The 18,365-nt window shown below is 32.3% G+C and overlaps 1 protein-coding gene across 11 annotated transcripts in view; it reads left to right on the forward strand.

The window, feature by feature from the left end:
* DPYD (dihydropyrimidine dehydrogenase) overlaps nucleotides 1-18,365 on the forward strand; it is an 841,255-nt gene that overhangs the window by 183,349 nt on the left and 639,541 nt on the right. For 6 of the 11 annotated variants that reach the window (XM_513583.8, XM_009425982.5, XM_016922998.3 and 3 more), the window contains one exon: nucleotides 16,321-16,482. In XM_513583.8, coding sequence (XP_513583.3) covers nucleotides 16,321-16,482 — 162 coding nt within the window. Of the gene's footprint in view, nucleotides 1-16,320; nucleotides 16,483-17,066; nucleotides 17,169-17,551; nucleotides 17,695-18,365 lie in introns of those variants that run through there. The other 5 variants (XR_001707891.3, XR_001707895.3, XR_010153075.1 and 2 more) reach the window with 4 other exon arrangements.

Genomic DNA, 18,365 nt, shown 5'->3' on the forward strand with positions numbered 1-18,365 from the left:
TAATGCTAGATGACGAGTTAGTGGGTGCAGCGCACCAGCACGGCACATGTATACATATGTAACTAACCTGCACAATGTGCACATGTACCCTAAAACTTAAAGTATAATAAAAAATAAATAAATAAATAAAAGAAATTATTGATAATAATGTTTGCATTTATAAGAAAGTTACATTGATATGTGTTTGTGTGTATGCATGTATGTGTGTGTGTATATATATATATGGTTGAGAGGGATATATATTGTACATATATTGTACACACACACACAAACACACACACATATTACAGCTGTTACAAAGCAGAAAAGCAGAAATGTAACCAATAGATTTGGTGCTTTCTGCTTTCCAGTTTGCCTTTCAGTTTCAATGGCTGAATGGTTTATACTCTTATCAAACAAAATATTGATCATTTCCAGAATAACTTTCTAAAGCTTTGCTCAAATTCTGACTTCCTTGCTCAGTAACTGTAGTTACTCCCCAATGCCTAGAAACTAATGTCCAAATACATAATCTATTATGTAAGTCGATTGGGGTTTCTCCCACTATTATATTAAAGAAGTAAGTGGAAGAAAAAATGTTGGAAAGTCCGTAATTTATAACCCAGTAATTTTTTAAAATGTGAAGGTTTAGATATATGCAACAAAAAGTAGTGATAAGATTTCAGGTTTCCCTTGGTACACGAGGTCAGTTCCTTCATCTTTATTGTTGGATAATAAGTATTTACCCCTCTATTCATTTAAAGAGTATTGACTTATCTATCTGCCATAAGACAGTGCTCAAGAGAACAAAGCTTTAAAACAAAACAAAACCTCTATCTCCTTTGACCAGCATGTCTCCAAAGTTATAGAATTACAGTTAGGAGGAATATTTTAGAAAATGCCCGTAATAGACAAATATATAGAAACAGAAAGTAGGTAAGTGATTTCCTGGGACTTGGTTTGGAGAATTAGGCAAAAATAGGTGAAGAGTATTTATAAAAGTGGGTAATGACTACTAGTGGTGATGGAGTATCTTTTTTGAGTGATTCAAAAATCAGTGTTCTAAATTAATTGGTGTACATATGCTATGTAGATTATATCTTAATAAAGCTCTACACACACACACACACACACACACAAATGCACACACACACACCCACCTCTATCTCTCTTATATTCCTAGAGGGTACACAAACCATAGTCCTGCAGAGTTGCTGAGTTGAGTATGCCATGTGATTTAAATAAGTAATTCTGAACTCGTGCCAGTTTTCATTACAGATGACCTGCCAATTTTGGCCTATGTATTATGGGTTGGTTTGTGTCATTTAGAATATCAATGTGAGTGGGTTTTGTGTCATAGAATGAGGTTTAATTCTAATTACCTCTTTCCATGTTACAAGATGTTCTGTGGATATTAATTCTCTCTTTTAAAATTTGATGAGAGTATTATAATTGCTTTATTTAGTCAATATTGGATTAGCTTTATTCATATTTTTGTCAATTTTTTCAGTGTTGCAATTTCCATGTGGAAGCAGTTCTACTTGGAATAAATACAATTTTATTCAGAAAGGGTTTTTTTTTTGTTGCCAGACTATCTTAATTTTTGTTTCTGAACTATTTTTATTTCCATTTTTTTACTTTTGAAAAGTTTTTTCACTAATTATAGAATTCAGGGTTGGCAATGATTATTACTATTTTTCCACTTCATAGAACTTACCATTTTGGGGCCTTTTATCATACAATGCTACTATTGAAAAATGAATGGAAGTCTAATTATTGTTCATTTGAGGTTAATATGCCTTTGGGGTGCTGTTTTAAAGATCTCTTAGTTTTTGATGTTCAACAATTTTACCATGATTTATCTAAGTCCATATTTCTTTTTATTTGTCCTACTTATTTTTCTTTGCAATTATTGAAACTGGATTGATTTCTTTCATCATGTTGGGAAAGATCTCACTGTCTCTCTTTCTTTATGAAGCTCTTATTAGATACATGTTAAATCTTTTTACTTTGTTCTCAATGACTCTTAGGTTTCATACATTTGTCTTTTTATTTACAGTGTGGGGGTTTCATTATAGATAATTTCCTTCAATTCTGTTTTGAAGTTTACTAATAATTTCTTCACCAGTTTCAAATATGCTGTTAAAATGGTCCATTGAGTTTTGAGCTACAATTATATCTTTCATTTCTAAGAGTTTTTTGTGCTTTTTTCCTAATCTGCCAGCTTTTTATTAATCTTTTCAAGACTTTTATCATTATTTTTATTTATTTATTTATTTATTTATTTAAGACAGAGTCTTGCTCTGTCACCCAGGCTGAAGTGCAGTGGCGCAATCTCTGCTCACTGCAAGCTCCGCCTCCCGGGTTCACGCCATTCTCCTGCCTCAGCCTCCAGAGTACCTGGGACTACAGGCACCCGCCACCACGCCCGGCTAATTTTTTTTTTTTTTTTTGTATTTTTATTAGAGACAGGGTTTCACCGTGTTAGCTAGGATGCTTTCCAACTCCTGACCTCGTGGTCTGCCTGCTTTGGCCTCCCAAAGTGCTGGGATTACAGGCGTGAGCCACCGCACCTGGCCGCCTTTTATTTCTTAAAACTTAAAATATTCGTTTTCATATTCTGTCAATTTTACTATTAAAAGTCTCTGCGAGTCTGATGATACTGTCTGTGCTATCTGTTGCCTCCACTGAGTGCTTTGTGTTCCCTTGTATGTTCATTGAATTTTTATTATTATTTTTTTACTCTGTCATTTGTGTTGATGCCTTATTGGAGGAAATTCTCTGAGAACTGTGAAGCATGCATGTTTCTTTACAAGGGATTTATATTTGCTTCCCTCAGGCAGTGGCTTTACCGCCAGTCCTCTGGGACCACCTTAAACTAAATTCCTCACTTAATGTTTTTTTTCGAGTCACCAAGATTGTGTGAATCAGACCAAAAATACAAATATAAATTTAATTTGCTAAGGACATTATTTTCCCTCTTTTTCTTGCGTACCCAAGTTTAAGACTGAAAAGTTTCTGTGCAGTTCCAGGTGGGACCTAGGTGGGGTTAATTTTAATTTCTCTTTCTGGTGATGTGGACTTACACAATCCTAGCTTTATGACTGAGTCTTATGTTAGACTCAGACTTTAGGTGGGCCTTGAACTTTTTTTTCTAAAACCTATATCCTTGGAGACCCTTAAAACAGAAGCCTTTGTTTACATGGTTTGGCAAATGCCTTTAAGATGATTCCCACTGATTTCTCTGGTCTACTTACTGCCTTGTTATTTTCAGTCCTTGGACATGCCTATTCATGACTTAAAAGCTATTTTCCTATAATTTTAATTTATAATTAGAAGAGTCATGGCAGATAATTAGTTTTCAATATGCCCTGGAAAAGTGCGGTAGATATTTAAGAATGAGTGGATAGTCTAAACTGATAAAAGAAAAACCCAGAGATTTTGTAGGAAAATATAGCAGTAGTAATTGGGGAGATATATGGAAGAAAGAAACTTTAAAAAATGAAGACAAAAAAGATTTATTATATCAGATACTGATACTACAAAGCTACTGTAATCAAAACAATGTAGTATTGGTGCAGGAATATACATTTCTCAAACAGATGAGAGTCTATAAATAGAACCAAGTAAATATGAGTATGTAATATATAATAAGGAGGACATTTCAATTCAGTGGAAAATTAATTACTGCTTCAATAAGTAGATCTGGAATAATTTTGACTTTACTTTTAGAATCTTTCATAGGTTATCTCCTAGAATTCTTTTCAGGTGGACTAACCTAGATATTAGAAGTACATATTTAAGGATGTTTAATTACAAGCAGCTATAAAATATGGGAGAGGACATTTTACTACCTGCATTTTAAAAATATATTTTAAAATAAAAACTAACCACACTTGAAACCAAGTGAAAAATTATTTGCCATGCATGTTTCAGTCCAAGTGTTAACATCTTTGTTACTCAAAGAGCTCCTGAAAATTTATATGAGAAGGATAACTCAGTGCAGGCATAGGCAAAAATTTTACTATTATAGAAGTCATATAAGTGACTATTAATCATATTAAAATTAGCCTACTTGCATATTAGTCAGTAAGATGTAAATGAAAAGATGAGATACCAGTTTTCTCTCATCAAATTGTTGAAGTTGAAAAGTAAACCCCTATGTTACTCAGCAGGAAGGAAAGAACTTTGATATGATGGGTATATATTTGAGAATTAAAAATATATGTACTGTTTCACCAGCATGCTTTATTAATTTGTTCTACCTAGAGAAATAAAGTAATTACAATGTAAAGGGACACATATACAAGTATATTATTTAAAGCAATTATAGCATTGTTTGAAGTAATAAAAACGGGTGAATACTTTAGTATCTGCTCAATCTATTAGGCTATATTTATATTATGGAAAGTTAAGAAACAGTTCTTAAAATTGCATTTTATATTTATTGGTCTAAAAGGATATTTGTAATAAGTGAAAGAGGACAAATTGCATAGTAATGTGAATAGTATGACACTACTTTTAGAAAAAAATTTAATCTGTATATAAACAAAAAAGGGGAGGATGTAATTTAGTTTCTTCATTTGATTGAGGTTAGTGTAGGGTGAAGTTAGGTTTCTAACATTTTCCTTATAAATCTCTAAATGACTTTGCTTCTTATAATGAACATATGTTTTATAATAAAAACAATATATTAAAATTCAGTAGTAAAATTAAATAAAGTAAAGCTGAGAGGTTTCACAATAGCACATGACAGACCCTATTCTAAGTTTTCATTGTGGTATAAGGAGTGAGAGAAATACCAAGATTTTCCCCCCAAATTGCTAAAATAGTTCCAAATACGTTTTTTGAATAATTACTCTAGTATACTAATGCCACCTTTATTGCCTATTTGATTCCATATTTATTTAGATCTATTTTCAAATCTTCTTTGTCCTACCTATCTATATGTAACAGGACAAAGCTATTTTAATTTCTTTGCTGTGTAGTATATTTTGTTATTAACTAAAAGCATCTCCTTGACATTACACTTATTTTCAGAGTATCCTAGCTTTTTTCTGCGTGTAAAACTAGCTTTGTAAACTGAAAGAGTTCTACAGAATAAATATTGAGCACCATGTTCAGACTATAATAAAATATTAATTTCTAATTATTAATGTAAATGTATGCCCACCTTGACTCATTCATTTATTACTAGTGTTACTGTAGTTAATGTAACTATTAACTAAATTTTCCAGAATCCAGACTTTAATTTTAATAAATAGCTTCCTAGTCTTGAATCTGGCAAATTGTGGAATACTTAATTTACTAGAGTTAAAGACAAAGGACTGGGGTATTATTGTTAAAATATCACATCTTAATTGAATGTATGGTGTGAAAAGGATAGATGGATATAACATTATCTATTGAGTCATTAATGCTTATATAAGATGTATCTTGCTTCTGTTTTGATATATATATAACTTCACAAGGTTACATTTTTACTTTTTTTTTTTTTTTTGAGATGGAGTCTTGCTCTGTCGCCAGACTGGAGTGCAGTGGCACAATCTCGGCTCACTGAAACCTCCTCCTCCCGGGTTCAAGTCATTCTCCTGCCTCAGCCTCCCGAGTAGCTGAGACTACAGGCGTGTGCCACCATGCCCGGCTAATTTTTTGTATTTTAGTAAAGACGAGGTTTCACCGTGTTAGCTAGGATGGTCTCCATCTCCTGACCTCATGATCCACCTGCCTCGGCCTCCCAAAGTGCTGGGATTACAGCTCCCGGCTCATTTTTACTTTTAATCACAGCTCAATGTGTAATACAATTGTATTACAATGTGTAATAGTCACTGATTTTATTCACTTTTGCTTTAATAGAGGAAGTTCAGATTTGAAAAGCCTGTAGCTCAAAGCAAATGTTAGTCAATTATAAGTTATAAAATGTAAACAACTATAAGTCCAAGAGTCATGTTAGTATAAATGAGAAAGGGTTTTTATTATACATCTTAAGCCAATTTTATATGAAACAAGTAACATCATATTGTTTGTGGTTGTGTGTAGTATAGACAAATTTAAACATATGCTTTTGTAAATATTTGATAAAATTTAAATTATTTTTAAAAAACACTAATGATATAAAAACTAAATAAATATATATAAATTAAATTGGAATCACAACTATTTTCTTTCACAATATTAAGACAAGGAAAATCTGTATAAGAAACACATAGGATACTAGTTTGGGTATTTTTTAATATTAATAAGTAAAAGTCAATGTAACAGAATATAGATCAAAAGAAAATGTAATTGAACTAGGCATCTCATTGTATAGAAAAGAAATTTGAAACCCAGCAAAGCTAATGACACAGCTGCTTGATAGTATAATTGAATTTTCTAGATTTCTTGTTCAGTGTGCCTTTGTATTACACTATACTATCGATATTAACAAAGTATGCAGATTATGAAATATTATTACAATATAAAAGGCTGGAACATTTGCTATCATGACCAAATTTTATAAGTGCTATTAACGTCTTGAATGTTGAGTAAAAAGTATAATGTAATAGACTTCATGTTAAAGAAACTTGAGTTTAGTTTTTTTGAAAACTACTTTGAAAAATTAAAATTTTTAAAGTAAATTATTAGAATCGATACTAATTATATTTTGAAGCTATTAATGGGTTTAAATTATGTACTTAGAATGGAGGCTTTTTTGAAAAACCCTTTTATGTCCACTGTAGAATATAATAACACACTCTACTACGCATCACAACAGTCTGTCAATTAAGGAATTGCTCATATTCTTGTCAATAAAGAGCAAACTCGCACAAAATAGTCTGACTTTTTTGTATAGAACAAATGGTGTGATATTACAGTCTAGATTTAATGGCATAAATAATCATGTGTCTTTTGGCATGGCATAAATAATCATTAAAGAAAAAGTTTTCAGCATTTTATATGTAAGTTATATATGTTTGAATATATATATATTTCACATTAATATGAGATTCTTTGATTAATAATCTTCACCTTTCAATAATTTCTCAAACTTAAAGATTCTCATTTGCTTGCAAGCTGTGTAATATTCATAAATGAAATTGTAGAATTCTTTCAATGCCCAATGTTTTTTTTTTCAACTCTAACGATGACTAGCTTTGACATCTTTGTTTTTGTATTTGTATTAGTGTTTCGATGTAGAAAAGTATCCTATCTCTTTGAAGCAAATTATACAAACTCTACTACACACTAAATAAAATAGTATTTCATCTTTTTCTTTCTCTCTTCAAATTTAATAACTTACTGGAAATGAAAAACTTAAGCCTCTAAATTTCTTATAAAATTTATTGCATTTATAATTATTTTCCCTGGATAAAGTGGGGCTTTTATAATTTTAAAACATATATTCATGTTATTTAATTTAATTGATAATTCAAAAACTATAAAGCACTTTCTTATTTTTGCCTTTTATGGAGATTTTCATTTTCAATATTAAAAGATAAGTAGGCCAGGTGCAGAGACTAACGTGTGCAATCCCCTCAATTTGGGAGGCCGAGGCGGCTGGATTACTTGTAGTCAGGAGTTCAAGACCAGCCTGGCCAACATGGAAAAATCCCGTCTCTACTAAAAAAATGCAAAAATTAGCCAGGCGTGATGGTGCATGCCTATAGTCCCAGCTACTTGTGAGGCTGAGGCAGCAGAATTGCTTAAACCTGGGAGGTGGAAGTTGCAGTGAGCCAAGATATCGCCACTGCACTCCAGCCTGGGTGACAGAGCCAGACTCTGTCTAAAAAGAAGATGATAAGTAGTAATCAGTAGTTCAGTTTCTAGTATTATATATGTAGTTGCCTATATGCTTAGAGCCAAAAGGGGTTGATTAGACATGATCTCTGACCTTAATAAAAGAAAAAATAAGACACGTCATAAAAATATAAGACTACCGCAAATATATATTAACAAACACAATCATCAAAAGGCTGTTGTACAAAGTGCTTTCTGGCATTATGCTTCCAATTGGAAAAAAGCTGAAGTATTGATATAGGTCTTTAAAAGAAATGTTACCTGAAAAGAATGGGTTTTGATACAGATGAAAGTTTTATTTCATTTAGCTAGAACAATATAGAGGCAACAATATTGATTCTTCGTTCATATCTAGTGCTTACCAAAAGCACTCTCACATATTTGATGAATAATGAATTGAATACACGTTCACACATAGACTAAGTTATTTTGACTAACTCATGGGGAAGATTGTAAGTTCTCAAGTTCATTAAATAGAGCAGGGAGGATAGGATGCAGAAAATAGGAGTAATAGAAGTGACTTAAAGTTTATATAGGTTCTATATAAAAAATTTTACCACCATTCATATGCCCCCATGTCATTTATTTTTTATGGTTTGGTAGATTAGTGATTTTCTGTGCATACATTTTGCTTCTTTCTTTCTGTATTTCTTATTCTACTTCCTAACATGGAATATTTATTTAATATTTATTTAGTAAATATTAAAATCTTAAACTCACAGTATTAACATTTAACAAAATCTTTTTAGGGACAAAAAGCCTAAAGGGGTAGAGTGGGAACCTAAGTTCACTGAATCTATTGTATAGTACATAATGGAATAGGCATCTTATCCATGCACAGTTAAAAAATGCATAATATAAATATGCCTGACGAAGAAGGAATTTTGATCTTCATGTCTCAAGTGATGAAACCGAGGCTGAGAGATATGACATTTCCCCAGTCATATTGCTTGTGCATAGTATAAGCAGAATTCAAATTCAGTTGATGACTTCAAAGCTCGTGTCCGTGTGTGTATGTGTGCACGTGCTTGTATGTGCCTGTGTTTTTGTTCCAGTTAAATGTCTCAGGATCAATAAAAACTTTATCTTCTACAAGAATGATTATTAATTTCCTTACATGTATAGGCTTAAACGAGGCTCACTGAACCAAATGTATAGTTCTAAAAATGAATCATATTGTATAAAGCTGATCTAAAATGTGGTATATCTGAGATATGAAAAGAGAATTTTTCAGATTAAAACTAGTCAAACCTATTCTTCTATCTCCATTTTTTTTTCTATGAGAGTATGAGTACGATGAGGGCAGGAATTTTCATGTGTTCTGTTCACAATATATCTACATTCTTCTTTGCCAAATATCTGAGGACCCACAGGTTGTTCATTGAGGGATGGTGACAGCTTGACAAAAAGAGTGTTCTGTGTGCATATACTTTCTGTGTGTGGTGCTAGAGACATTTTCTATTCAATTAATGTACATCAGTACATTCACCATTACAGCTTGAGCCAGAAATAAAAGTAATGTTAATTCACCCTTCTCACACATGCAAACTTCTTGAAGTTTAGCCCAAGTATTTTTTTAAATGCAGCAGATTGGAGTTTATCTTGGAAGGGTGCTTCCATCTGTGAAAACTGTCATTGGAAGAAGGAAGAACACTTTAAAATAAATCCACCAGCTGTATTGATAATCTTGTAGTGATATGAAGACTTGAATATGATAGGACTATTTGTTAAATTAGTTATACCATATGACAGGGTAGCGGCTTGTGAGTTTTCCATTTCTTGATAATGACTTTGGAAATCATTAAATTGTGGAGGAATGACACTAATGCAGTTTCATGCTGTAATTTTAAATAAAAAGCAAAGTATAGAAATTAAATTATTTTAAAATTAACTCACCTAAATGGCACATGTCGTGCCTATAGACATGCTTTAAATACCCCAAGGACTAATAGAAAATTCAACACCTGCAAATTGTGGGTAAATTAGTGGGCCAAAGAACATTCAATGCCTAATGTGTTGATTTGAAAACAGCAAACATTTCAGATATTATTTTTGTCTTTAGATTTTTGTTAGAAGAAGGATTGAAAGTCCTAATGTTTTATACATAAAATATCTCTATGCACAAAAAAATCAGATATGTATTTTGTATCCCTCCTGACATAGCCCTGTACATTTTTTCCTCACATGATGGAACACTGAAATGTTTGTGACTGATTGAATAACATGAACCAGTTGAAGTAGTGTGTATTTTCTAGAAGGAGACTGCTGGGGTGTCTATAAAGTACCCTTCTAAATTTAAATTTTCTAGCCTTTACTTTTAAAAAGAATGAAGAGCTCACAGAATGGAAATCAAACCTCTTATGTAGAAGGAGGACTCAAGACATCTTCCCACTTGCTATGAGAGAAAAAATTGATACTGATCTTGACATTCTCTGTGGGAAGAATTGAGGAGGTGTTCCCCTCCTAATAGGTTTCTGAGTGTCTTTGGCTCTGAGTACTAAGATCCCTAAACAATGGAGTTATCTACCATTTCTTCAAAGTTATTTGTAATAGATAGATTGCAAAGGTGACTTCTGAATCATTGCTTAATGTTGGTTCAACCCATTTTCAAAATCATGCTTCTTTATTCTGTGAAACATGCCTATGCTTTCCTCTTTCTAGGCATCATTGTGTAACCTCTCTCAGGCTCCCTACCTTTCCCCTTCCTTTCTGAGAATTTCCACATCATCTATTCAATATTTTTCTTAGTTAGTTTCTTAATACTGGAACCCTTCTATTAAAAAGCTTTAATTAAATAGTAATCCCTCAGCTTGCCAGTCAGAATCCTCCATAATTTGGTTCATGCATATTTTTCAAATATATCTTCTAATAATCTTTCCCAAGTGAATGAATTACCTCAGCCAAATTGCCAAGTCATTACACCAAACCCTATTGTGAACTTTCTTGAATATTTACTCATATCAATCAAGAATGATGTGGCTATGATTCTCTCTTATCTTAGACAAGTCACAGCCAGAATCATTTTGACTGTTACCCATTTAATGCTGTTTCTGGACACCTTAACCTGAAATGACTTCTTACTCTGATGCTAAAGCATCTTGATATCAGGAAGCATATACTTGTTTTTTTCAAAAAAATAAACATACACATAATGCTTTATATTTAGAAGACATTCAATAAATCCTTACTGACTTAAAACAATTTTTAACCTCCTACAAATTTTATTTTGGTGAAAGGGTTATACTTAGAGTCATGAGAGTGTTAAGAATTATTAGACAATTTCATGGCAGTAGTAGATCAGGCACTCGTAGTTTGACAGCTATAGAAAAATCATGAGCCATAAGTATAACTTTAAATATTTTATTTGTTGCAGTTTTTCAAACGTGTCTCTTTTTCTTCTTGTGATATCATTTTATGTGCAATCTTGAAGCTAATTTGGGGCCCATGAAACAATCAATATTCTTGTGGAAAGATACTTAAGTGTTTAATTGGATTATGTTTTTTTTTTCTCTGCTTCCTTACCCCAAATATCCTTAAAAGTGGTCTACCAATTGCAGATCACATTTTTTGCGTGATACTGTTTTTATATTACAAGGACACTTCTAATTATACAATGGGAATTTTGAATCACGGAGTCAGTCAACAATTATTTGTTAATGAATCACATCAAGTGTTTCTGTGATGTCATGTAAGAGGAGGAAAGAATACTGACAGTGACTTTGAGATTATTTCTAACAATGATGACCTGCTCAGTTGCTTTTACTAAGTGAAGAGATCAGTGGGCTTCAGCAGGAACTAAGTATGTTTGCTTAGGAATAGACTGATTAATTCTGAGTTAGTAATTGCTCGTTTTCATTATTATTAAGTAAAATTATCCAAAACCAGAAAGTAAGGTCAAGGAGATAACTGTGTCTTTTTATTATCATACTAAGGTATTGTTTAAATACAAGGGAACAACTAAGTACTATTTAGTTTTCTAGGAGAAAGAACCATTGGCTCACTTCTGTATTTATTCTTAAAAATTCAACCTATGAATGTACATGTTAACTAGTAGCTTTGTGTCAAGTAGAGATGCAATTTCTATTCAGAAGAAAAATGACTCCGAAAGTTATGTTTTATTGCCCTACAGGTCATTGCCTAGTTTTGTTTATAATCTAGCTATTTTATGCAATTATTCCTTTATTAAATTGAGTATATAATTCCCACTCCTTTAAATGCATGCTTTAAAACGTAACAGCTTTTATGAGATATATTCACTTCCCATATATTTGTTCATGTAAGTGAAGTTGACAATTCACTGATGTCTAGTACATTTGTAGTTTCAACCATCACCACAGTCAATTTGAGAACAATTTTATCACCCCTAAAAAAAACCTCCATACTTATTAGCAGTTATTGTCCATTCCCTCTCAGACCCCCAGATCTATGATTTACTTTTAGTTCATTTTTTTGTTTGGTGTGAGATAGGGTCAAACTTCATTCTTTTGCATGTGAATACTCAGATATTCCAGCACCATTCATTGAAATGAATATTCTTTCCAAATGAATTGCCTTAGAAACCTTTTCAAAAATTAATTGAACATAAATGTGAAGGCTTTTATCTGGACTCATATTTATATCACATTGATCTACATGCTTATCCTCATGTCAGTACCATACTATCTTGGTTATGTTAGCTTTGCAGTAATTTTTGAAATCAGGAAGTGTTCGTCCTCTAGCTTCATTCTTATTTTTCATTTTAGCTATTCTGGACCCTTTGGATTTTCCTATGAATTTTAGGATCAGCTTGTCAATTTTTGCAAAATCAGCTGGGATTTTAGTAGAGATTGTATTGAAATTTTAGATTAATTTGGATAGTATCACCATCCCAATAATTAGTCTTTTGGCCCATGATCATGAGACGTATTTTCATTTATTTAGGTATTATTTAGTTCCTTTCAACAATTTTCTATAGTTTTCAGAGTATAAATTTGAACTTTTTACAGTTTTTAATACATATAGTTCTGAATAATTTATTTTGTTTGTTGCTGTTGTAAATGGAATTACTGTCTTGATTTTATTTTTCGTTTGTTCATTACTAACATCGTGAAATACAATTAATTTGCATTTTAATCTTGTATCCTGTAAGTTTGCTGTACTTTTATTACTTCTCATAGTATTTTAGTGGATTAGTTAGGGTTTGTATATACAAGATCATTTTACATGGAAATAGAAATAATTTTTCCCTTTCCAATCTGGATAACTTTCTCTCTTTCTCTCTCTCTTTCCTTCCCTCCCTCCATCTCTCCCTCTCTCTCTCTTCTTCTCTATCTCTATCCCTCCCCACTCTGTCACTTCCTCCTTCCTTTTATGCCTAATTATCTAGCAAAAATTTCAAGTGCTATGGTGAATAGAAGTTGTAAAAGTTAGTGTGATGGCTGATTTTATGTGTCCGATTGATTGAACCTTTGTGTGCCCAAGTATGGTTAAATTTTATCTTGGATGTTTCTGTGAGAGTGTTTTTGATTTAGACTGGCATTTAAATCAGTAAGGTTAGTAAAGCAGATAGCCCTCCCAAGTGTAGGTGAGCCTCATCTAATCAGTTAAAGGACTGAATAAAACAAAATGCTAGCTCTACCCTGAAAAACACATAATTCTTCCTGTCTGACTACCTTTGAAATGAAACATTGGCTTTCTCCCCTACTCTTGGACTAGAACTAAAACTAAAACTTAACTGGTTCTCAGGCCTTCCAACTGAGACTTGAACTAAAACATTGGCTCTTCTGTGTCTCCAGCTGGCAGACTCAAATTGCAGATCTTGGAAATTTGCAGGTTCCTAATTGTGTACCAGTTTCCTATAATAAATCTCACACACACACACACACACACACACACACACACACACACACACACACATATGTATACACACAGACACATACACACACACACATACACACACATACACACCCCACATACATCCTATTCGTTCTGTGTCTCTGGAGAACTTTTGACTCCTTGACTAATGCAGTGAACATTCTTTTCTCGATATTGGAGGAAGGCATTCAGTTTTCACCATAAAGTGAGATGTTAACTCTGGGTTTTTGTAGAGGCCTTTTATTAAGGTGTTGAAGTTTCTTTCTATTTGCAGTTTGTTGATAGCTTTTGTCATGAGGGATGTTGAATTTGTCAAGTGCCTTTTCTGCATCTTTTAATATGATTGTGTGATTTTTTGTCTTTTATTCTACTGATATGGTATATTTTGATATAAACCAACCTTGCATTCCTGAGATAAATCCTTCTTGTATGTTCTAGAAGTATTTGTCAGAAATTAGCATAAATTGTCATTATATGTTTTATACAATTCACCAATTAAGCCATGGCAGCCTCAAATGCCCTTGACTCAGATTTTACTATCTTTATTCTGTATTTGTTAATGAGGTAAATATAATCTTTCACACATTTTTCTTCTCTGTGTGTAAGATATTTCTGTGTTGACTTTTGGATATTATACTTTGACAGCTTAATGATTTATTATTAACCTCTTTTAGAGACACTACCGAAGACTCTGACAAACACAGTGGTAAATCTGATCCAGTTTGGGGGAATAAACAGATCCTATTCTCTTGATTAAAAGAAATAGACTTTTAACTTATTAAGCTTTTCATTGAACTGATGCAAAGACCACAACTAAAAGAACTATGTAATAAAAACTACTTAATATAAAGTGTAATGAATCTAATGGACTAGCTATATGTCCTCCAGCTTATATTGAAAAGAACTTTTGTGTGTGTGTGTATGCATGTGTGTGTGTGTGTTTACATCAACATATGGACCATAGCTGAATAAGATCACTGTAACTAGATTCTGTAATCTATTGAGCCATGAACAGTATGCTTTAGTATGAATCCTGCCTCTGCCACTTATCTGCTTTATGATCCTTTGCTAATTATTTACCCTTTATATTTCAGTTTTATTGCTTGTGAGTTTAATTTCATACCACATTCTTACTATATATTCAGAAAATATATGTAGAAGAACCATTCTTACATGGCAGACATAACTTTCATTGCTGAAGGGACACTGAACAAGACAAATACTGTTAAACCACCACAAATGCTGTGAAAGCCGTGCATTAGCTTTTATTTTAAAATGTTCATTTACTTCTAAAATATCATTTTGATTATTTTTAAACAGATTCCAGTATTCTGATGCTATTATTAATTGTTTCCTTTTTTGTCTTTTCCTGAATTTTCGTCAAGGTTATTTTTAAAAGTCTTTTTTTCTGACTTAAATTTCTTGATTACCTGGGAGTTTGCTTATTTTATTTATTGTTTTCTTATTATTATCAGGCGTTTGGTCCTGTCTCTTCTTGCATCTAGGAATTTTTGATCGAGCAATGGACATCCTATATAGTGAGAGATGATAACAGTAAATAAAATAATTGGTGCTAAGAGTAAATAAAAGCCTTTTAAAGTGCTGGGGATATATTAAAGAGTCAATAAATAGTAAATGTCATTATTCCTTTTTGTTATCATCAGTATTCTGTAATCACCAGGAATTTGTACTTATGTCTGAGGCTTTTCATGGAAGCAACGTCTGTGCTTTCAAAGACCTTCAAAATTATTACAAATAAAAGCCAAAGGAAAAATAAATGAAATATGTTTATATTGTTAAGTGCATTCTGTCAGCTCTATTCTTAAAATGTATTTTAGAGCAGTTTTAGATTTATGGAAAAATTGTGACAGTAGTACAGAGAGTTTCCATATGCACTCATAATTACCCCTATTATTAACACCCTACATTAGTATGGTACATTTGTTGCAGTTAATGAAATAATATTGATATATGATTATTTGCTAAAGTCCCTAGTTTATTCAGATTTTCTTAATTTTTACTTTTTTTCTGTTCCAGGATATCATAAAAATCACCACAATACATTTATTTGTCATGTGTCCTTAGGCTTCTCTTGTCTGTTAAAATGTGCCAGACTTTTCTTGTTTTTGATGTACTTGATTGTTTTCAGGAGTACTGGTCAGATGCAATTCTTCCTTTTGATTAGAGGAAAACATTCTCCCAAATATTCAGCTTATTATTCATTCTTTTTTCAGGAAATAATATGTTCTAAAAATAATGAAAGCTCTGGCTGCTTTTAATTTAGTTAAATGGAGGATAACCTGAGTACAACCATTTTTTGTTGTTTTAAAGTTTAGGTTTTGAGTTTGTTCAAACAATGCCATCTAATTTTCATTTGTTAAAAAGTGAAATGAATAATTTTTGACAAGATATAGTTAGATGACTTGTAAATGAAAACCATTTACAGAACATTTATTATATTTTAAACTTCAGTTTTCCAAAATTGATTAGTTATTCATTTATCAACATACTGTGCATTGAATATTCCTATGTGTCAAATACTCTGCTAAGTTTTAATTGATGGTTCCTGACAGTAGTATTGAAACCTATGCATCTTATACACATCATTATCTTCAATCTGATTACCTAGTAGAAGAAATAATGTTTGTTGTAATTTGGCTGTTTAAAGTATATTTTTAAGTAGTAAAATTTTATTTTGTATTAATTTTGCAGAACTATTATGGAGCTGCTAAGATGATATTTTCTGACAACCCACTTGGTCTGACTTGTGGAATGGTATGTCCAACCTCTGATCTTTGTGTAGGTGGATGCAATTTATATGCCACTGAAGAGGGACCCATTAATATTGGTGGATTGCAGCAATTTGCTACTGAGGTATGTATGATATACACATGACATCCCCCCACTACCATCACCATGCACAAATATCTTAAAATAACTTTAATCCTTGGTGTTCTGTTGATACCCAACATTTTTAGTGTGACAAACAGCTCAAGTATGTTTTGTACAACAAACTTTATTTTTATTCAGCAGCTTAGCTACAAAAAGGAAGGTATAAAACCATATGTCAAATTAGTTGCAATCCCAGCAGGTTATTAAAATACTTTGACTGAAATTATATAAATTAGATGATCCAAAAATAGAACTTATTCATTAACTTTATGTGGAAGTATGGCAAGGAGACCCTCTTATGAAAAGACTATCTTCTGTAACAGATTATTTTCCCTGAAGCTCTCCTTAATCTTTAAAGCTTGAAATACAGCATATTTCATTGTATTCTTTGAGTAATAAAGGTTAGAGAATTTTCAAAAACCCTGAAACTAAGTAATGTTATTTAACCACATTAATAATGTCATTAGATTTTGTGAACTTATAGATTGGAAGCAGGTCTTTTATTTGGGTAAAAAATGTATAAGGAAATAAAATGAGAGCACTTTTTTTTTCTGTTTATCCCATAGACTTTGATCCTGGCTTTCTCTTTAATGAATCATTTGTAAAGACTTTGATTCTCCAGACACTCTTGGGCTCTCTGACGTCTCCTATTTGGAGTCAACAAGCAGGTTAATTCCCATGTATCATTTAAATGATCAGCTTATATGAAGGGTATAGTAAGATTTTATAATCTTTGGAGACTAGTTGGCTAGAAGGTCAAATTAAGTGCCCGTCAACCTAGATTTTTAGTTAATGACTTACTGATCTGGTTTTGTCAACGTAAACACAATGTGTTCTTTCATTTTGGGACCCTTCCCATAATATTCCTCAAGCTTAAGTCTCACTTTGCTCTTAGTAATAAATCAGGGTTATTCCCTTCCTGCTTTCTGACAGGTTAATTCTAAAGAAGAGCTCCTGGGAATAAGAAAATAGAAACAATTCGAGGTTGTGGATTGTTGCAATAAATTCTGGGATTTAATTTCTTTTCTTACCAAATTCAAAATTGCATTAGGCTTACCTGACCACTACGAAGTATGATCTTTACTACCTGTGAAAATCCTTAGTTGATGGAGAAGATTCACTTGAATTCCTCCTCACCTTTCTTTGGGGACCCATTGCCTGTTCATTAAACCAGGGCAAGCGTTCACAGATGCAGTAAGTGAAAGGTCACATACTATGTATATCAACTAACACAGCATTTTAAAACAAAATGAATTAAAATGATATCATTAGTTAGTAATTGATCTGGTCATGAGAGGTGTGTGTGTTTGTGTGTGTGTGTGTGAGAGAGAGAGAGAGAAAGAGAGAGAGAGAGAGGGAAATACATTATTCCTCTGGAAACTCTCACATGGTTTTAATTCTTTTCTCTGGGAACACTGTCCCTCTGGGAACTCTTACTTGGTTCTACCACTCATTCCCAGAGCAGAGTCTATTTAAGACAGAGACATGTGCCTTCAGAACAGAATTTATTAGAAACTCACTAAAATTTGAGAGTGGTCACACTTAGGTCTTGCCATAAGTATCACCTAATGAAGAGTTATGCATAGATTAGGACTGCAATAGATGCATTTTAAGTGAATCAAGGAATTTAGAATAGGAATGTATCTGCTTATTTCATTCCAATTATAGTTTGTATAACTGTAATTTCAATATCAAATTATAAATTAAAAATGTCCTCGTGGGAACTACTGAGAAAAGCTTTTTGTCCTTTTTTTTGGGTTGGCCGATTAGAGTGCCTGATTTTAGAAAGTCCTGTATTCCCTAGGTCAGTGTGTGGTTTACTTAAATTTACCCAACTGTCAAAGTTATTAGGAAGTTAAAAAAAC

The sequence above is a fragment of the Pan troglodytes genome, chromosome 1, assembly GCF_028858775.2.
Source record: "Pan troglodytes isolate AG18354 chromosome 1, NHGRI_mPanTro3-v2.0_pri, whole genome shotgun sequence".
Taxonomy (NCBI): Eukaryota; Metazoa; Chordata; class Mammalia; order Primates; family Hominidae; genus Pan; species Pan troglodytes.